Source organism: Antrostomus carolinensis, unplaced genomic scaffold (genome assembly GCF_000700745.2).
Source record: "Antrostomus carolinensis isolate BGI_N321 unplaced genomic scaffold, ASM70074v2 scaffold29467, whole genome shotgun sequence".
Lineage (NCBI taxonomy): Eukaryota > Metazoa > Chordata > Aves > Caprimulgiformes > Caprimulgidae > Antrostomus > Antrostomus carolinensis.
In genome coordinates this window covers 1-6,174 of record NW_010327096.1, presented here as the reverse complement: position 1 = coordinate 6,174, position 6,174 = coordinate 1, and the positions used below count along the sequence as shown (strand labels likewise).

At 51.8% G+C, this 6,174-nt stretch overlaps 1 protein-coding gene across 1 annotated transcript; it reads right to left on the bottom strand.

The window, feature by feature from the left end:
* Positions 1-537: 537 nt before the first annotated feature.
* On the bottom strand, positions 538-6,088 carry CDK9 (cyclin dependent kinase 9; the record flags this gene model as incomplete). Its single annotated transcript, XM_010171817.1, has 6 exons — positions 538-1,055; positions 2,468-2,616; positions 2,693-2,864; positions 3,060-3,226; positions 5,060-5,150; positions 6,007-6,088. Coding segments are annotated over 6 exons (1,027 nt in total), but the record flags the coding sequence as incomplete, so codon positions are not given.
* Positions 6,089-6,174: the final 86 nt, after the last annotated feature.

The following is a 6,174-nucleotide window of genomic DNA, read 5'->3' as shown; positions in this document are numbered from 1 at the left end:
GCTTTGCAATGAAGAAAGCATGGAGGCCGCGTGCTGCTACAGAGACCGACGATTCCCACTGTGAATCCTGGCTGTACGGAGCAACCAGCTCTGCCAGCCACCCCTCTGCTTTGCTCAGTAAGCCCTTTTCTAGGCTAGAGCCCAAACTCCAGCCAGAGTTAGTCATGCTGTCTAGAGTGACTCTGCCTTCCCCAGGACACCTGCACATTACTCAGAAGCACCTGCCACATCACACATCAACGCTTTGTTGTTCAAAGTGTAGGCTGTGCAGGAGCTACGACCAACCACGAGAAGCTGAGACATCTCCCAGCAGGGCCCAGTTTGGTCCAGGGCAGCTATTTCCAGTCCTGCCGGTCACAGCACCATTTGCCAAGACAGAGCCACTTTCTCCATCACCAGGTCCATGACAATCCATAAGCTTAATGTAAACAACAGAAACTGCACGGGGGACACAGTCTCTGTGGTAAAGCTGCAAGGAAACAACTCTGGGCTTAGAGGCATCACCTCCCCAGACACGCTGAGAGCTCTACGGTGGCTGAGCTGCTGCGTAAGGACAGGAGACGGCAGAGCTCGCTGAAAGCCAGCAGACACTTCACCTTGAAGAAAGTCCTTTCCCAGATACAAAGACATCCCTGCCCAACACAACCTGCGGAGTAGCCCAGCTGGGACCCCGCTGAGGAAGCCCCCGCTCAAAACACCCTGTCAAATTCAGTCTGGTTGGTGGCAGCCGGGTTCCTGCCTTGGTTAGCCGGCTGCTGGGGCATGTGCCCACCCCTCCTGCGTGGTGGGGCCAGGTACTCGAACATGGACTGGTTGTGGGTGGACAGCATGTTTTTAAGGTCCGAGGGCATGGGGTCTGACCAGAAGAAGTCATGGTTCAGTGCATCATCACTGTCGATCCGCTGGGCAGGATCAAGCACCAGCAGCTTGTCGATGAGGTCGAGCGCGTAGGGGTCTTTGACGTAGGCTTTCAGGCGATCCTTCACCTTGCGCTTCTGGCCCTTGGGCAGATCCAGCTTCTCGTACAGCTCGTATTTATCCACGTTTGGCCAAACCTGGGGAAGGGCAGGAAGAGAGAAGGTTGTGAAGAAATTGTTAAGGAGAGGACAAGCTATTTTTGATGCTAACACCCTCAGGCAAACCAGGGCGAGGTCTGCTCAGAGAACAATACTATTTTATAACCTCCAAGCCAGCAGACCTGGTTCCCACAGCGTGAAGGAGGCACTAAATAGCGCACTAAAGCCTGGAGACACATGGACAAGTTGGGACAGAGTCCTCCTGGTGTAGGAATGGCATGCAGGATGCTCCAGGATTTCTGGTTTTCCCACAAAAGAGCTACTAGAGAGCATGGCTCAGGCCAGCTACAACATCCAGAAAGGTAAAGTGACAAAACTTATTGCTAAATAAAAACCTGGATGCATGTGGCACCTTTTATCCTTAGAAAGCAAAGCCTGCTGCAGTCACCAGCACTTACCTCAACCCTGCTCTGGGAGAGACCACAGCAGGTATTTAGATACAAAAGAAAGCAGCTTTAATGTATGTATGTAATACATGTAACAGGCGTCTGCAGCTGCCTGCACAACCACCTGCCTTAGGTTACAGCCCCAGTCAAGAGATCACTCAGCTCGATCCCACATGAGAGGGCAGGACAAGCTGCTGTTAAATACAGAGCTGAGAAAGGGCTGAGCACTTGCATCAGGGCGCAGCTAACGCCAGAAATTACAAGCTAGAATTAAAGAGGCTTCTCATGGTGACCAGTGCAAAGCACCTGAGACAAACCCCCCAACAAAAGAACTCTTCTGAAAGCAGAAATTCACATGTGTTTATCTGAGAGAACCTCCAAGCACAGGCTGGAGGCGATTCCCACACATCAGTTTCTGTTCTTTCACACTCGGAGCTGCCAGCATCCTCCCTGTCCTCAAAACCAAAGACACGTTTCACCCCCCCCAAAGGAGATCTGGGAGGCCAAGCTCACCCTCTTCTCCTCAGCAGATTGAGCATAAGTAACATGCCAGCTGTAGTACAGACAGAGCAGCAAGGAAAGCGCAGCGTCCCACTATGCACTTGGCTCCCAAGGAGGCAAATGGCATCAGCAGGAGCTTCCCCAGCCTCCCTGCTGCAAAACCAAAGACACGTTTCACCCCCCCCAAAGGAGATCTGGGAGGCCAAGCTCACCCTCTTCTCCTCAGCAGATTGAGCATAAGTAACATGCCAGCTGTAGTACAGACAGAGCAGCAAGGAAAGCGCAGCGTCCCACTATGCACTTGGCTCCCAAGGAGGCAAATGGCATCAGCAGGAGCTTCCCCAGCGTCCCTGCTGGCAGCGGACACACTCCAGTGCCAGGAGTGCACAGCAGCCAGCACACAGAGCAGGGAAGAAGCTCAGGAGTGCCCAGTCCCTGCCCACACCACTGCTGCACACCCCTCTCCTCCCGCCCTCCGCAGCTCACCCACGCCCTCGCCCTCACCTCTGGTGTGATGGATCCGCAGAGCTGGCTGATGAGGGTGAGCTGGTGCTGCTCTGTGTTCCCCTGCATGATGGGGCTGCGGGTCCACATCTCTGCCATGATGCAGCCTGCACCCCAGAGGTCAATGGGGGGACCGTAGTCCCGCTCCCCTAAACGGAGATGCTGTGTTAGTCACCCGGGGCCGTAAGAAGGACAGAGAAGCCGGCAGAGCCCACCACCTCCTACCTAGGAGCAGCTCTGGTGGCCGATACCACAGAGTCACCACCCGGTTGGTGTAGCGGTTCGGCTGGCTGTTCTTAGCCAGGCTGAAAGCTCGAGCCAGCCCAAAGTCCGCAAGCTTCAGGACTCCATCCCGTGTGATCAGGACGTTCGCAGCTTTCATGTCTCGATGCAAGATCTACACAAGGACAGACAGGGAAAGGTTAAGCCATTAATGTATCTTCCTGCAGCGCCTGGTGCCAGCAGGACACTCAGACTCTGGAGATCAAGGACAAGGAAGGATTTCCCTCCAGCCTGTGCTAAGACACTTGCTCCTTGCAAGGCCACAGAGAGCAGGGTGACCTCAGAGCACAGCACAAATCCAGCCCGTTACCTTGTTCCTGTGGATGTAGTAAAGTCCATTCAATAGCATCTGCATAACTTTCTTGATCTCTGAGAGTGTGAACTTGACGTGAGCATTGCTGAGAAGGCCAGCCAGGTCATGCTCGCAGAAGTCAAACACGAGGTAGATGCTGCCCTTGCAGCGGTTGTATGGAGAGGCTACAGGAGAGACAAGGAGGGACCCTTAGCCCTGTCACAGCTCCTCCTGACCTTCAGCCACCCTGCTGCTCGTATAATGCTCACTGGACAAAACCTCAGGGCACAGGGACACAGAGACCTTGCAGGCCTCAAGATCCTTCACAAAGAGGCACTAAGACAACACAATTAGCAACAGAAGAACAGGGGATGAGGATCAGAGGAGTGAATGTCATCAGGCAGGTAAGGAAAAGGCAGGAAAATCTTTGAAAGCTTCCTTTTGTGCTGCTCCGTGCACCTAACGGCTGCGGGGTTCCCTCCCTGCCAGCTGTGGTCGGTAGGTGCACACGCTGCTAGCTGCCAGCCAGCACTATCACTGATTGCATCAGCGATAAGAGGAGGCACCCACAAAGACAGCCCCAGGAAAAATGCAGAACTAGAGAAAATCTGTCTAATATAACATTAGAAAGTGAGCTTTTCGGCAACCTCAAACAGTATATACGAAAACAGACTGATCTGAATCAAAACGGTTTTAAAACTCCAACTCCAACTGCAATTTGAAGTCAACAGAAAACCTCAAATGAAGCAATCGATCTCAATCTTGTTCCTCGAGCACACATGCAAAACATTATTAAAAAGAAAGGCTGATTTTCATCAGTTGTCAGAGCAACTCCAACCAGAAAATGACAGCTAAGCTCAGCCCCCGCGGAAACACACCGCTCTCCTCTGCCAGCCAGGAGGCTGCTTGCTAGACTAGGTGTGTGGAGTTCTGTACGTGGATACAGCCCTTCCCACACCTTTCCAACGTAAAAACTAAAAGCTTCAAGTTTGAGAACAGTAAATGCAACATTTCTACTTCACTGGAAACTGAGGTCAAGGTGGATTTGGATGAAAACTGGAATTCAAGCAAAACCCAAACAACTGACATGTCTACAAAAATATTTACCCTAAGTATGCCAGGCACGCAATCATCACAGCTCGCTTAATCACACAATGAATTAAAAATTAACTTGTTGTCAGTATTTCTACTCATACCCGTTCAGACAATAACCTACACGCAGTGGAGCACTGGAGTCACTTCAAGTTCCCAGTACTAGGCCAGGGATTTCTACCAGTTCACTGACTGGACTTTTTTAAAAACATCATCTTCAGACACCTGCCACTTTTGGTTTTATTTAACTGAAATAAAACACCAGTTATCATTTTCAGAACTGTTTTCCCCAGTATAAATCCATATAAAAGAATGATATATAAAAACTAGCAAATGTTTTAAAGCAATTTCACCAGGCCAGGTGCACTGAGCACGCCAGTCACACAGCAGAGGCTTGCACAGCTCAGAACCACCCCATGTGGAGTCCCAGCCCTCACAGCACGAGCGGTTACTGTCACCCACAGAAAGGGACACTGAGCAATTCTCCAGCTGGAGCTGTGTCACCAGCTCAGAGCTGCCACAAACCATCATAAGGCAACTGAGAGGGATGGCTCCAGCACCTGACAGGGAACTGGCTGTGCACAGCCACGAGATCAGCTCCAGGCTGAGAACCCTCTGCTTCAAACTCTCTCCAGTGCTGGTTTATTTAAAGCCTCTCAGACAGGAGGTTTCCAGCACAGGCAGGATTCACAGCACAGACATATCCCAGCAGGACTGACAACAGCTTTTTCCAGCCAGGCTGCAGCAATATCCTAACTCCTTTTTTTTCCAAGATGAGTGTACAGTCACCTCACATCACAGGCAGAAACAGAGGCCCGTGCTCAGCTAGAAGACCCCACTCCCAGCACAAAACACCAGCCCGCTCAGTGACAAAGGAGGGCAGAAAGAAAATGGACAGCCAGCACCAGACAGACCCCGCAAGATACCTTTGGTCCTGCAGATTTCAATGAGGTTCACCACATTCTCATGTTTGAGCAGCTGGAGGATTTTAATCTCTCGCAAGGCTGTGATGGGGAACTGGAAAGGAGAAAGAGAGAACAGGGATTAGGAGCGCAGGAGACCAGGCTACCACTGCCTAGAGAATAGCAGAGATGTGACTGCAGCAGCTTGGCAGGGGACCTGCTTGAGCAGCACTGTGACAAGTCACTGAAGGGCACTCAGAGCTTTGAAATGGAACACTGACACTGGGATTGCCAAAATGTATTCACCAGCAGGCCACCATTGGTGAGAGAGATTCTGCCACGAGATAAGAGGTGTTTGGGTGGTGCTGTGACCAGCACACAGACACCCCTCCCTTCTCTCCTCACCTTCCACATTTGTAGCAGGACAGGGTACAGCCTGGCTCGAGCTGCAGAGCAGCCTCCCCGCTGCTGCCTGTGCTGCTTATGCTGTTACTCTCTCCTCGGTTCGTCCCATCTGTGCACTTCCCTGAGCATCTGCCTTTCACACTTTACCCAGTTCCTCCATGAACAACAGCCAGTGTGGAGCCCTGTGCCCGGGGTGATGGGGTTTTGCACAGGAGGGTAGTGTCACCACCCAGGTGTGGGCAGCGTCACCTCCCAGCAGCCACCCCACACAGCCCAGTCACCACACTGCTGCCTTCGCAGCTGAGAAGGTGCTAACAGGCTGTATGCTTTGGCAGGACAACCACAAGACCCAACATTATCACCTTGTCAGCAAGAGAGGAAAAAGGCCACAGGGGTGGGATCCTGCCCACACCCTTACAGGTTCAAGATCTGGCACCTGATAACAGTAAGAATTGTTAAAAAACAGAGTGAAAATGCATCTCTGCCACCCTGAAGATCAGCTTTGACCTATGAACCCCCCCAATCCCAGCCTGCCCAAACACAGCCCCCCACCCTCTCACACTTACCCCCTCCTTCTCATTTTCCATCAACACTTTCTTCAGTGCCACTTTTTTGCCCGTCTGACGATGTTTGGCTTTGAAAACTTCTCTGTAAAAAACACAAAGAAATCCGTGAGCAGCACAAGGGAGAAGGGAAGGAGACAGATGCTCCTGAACAGGGACAAGTCCAAACAA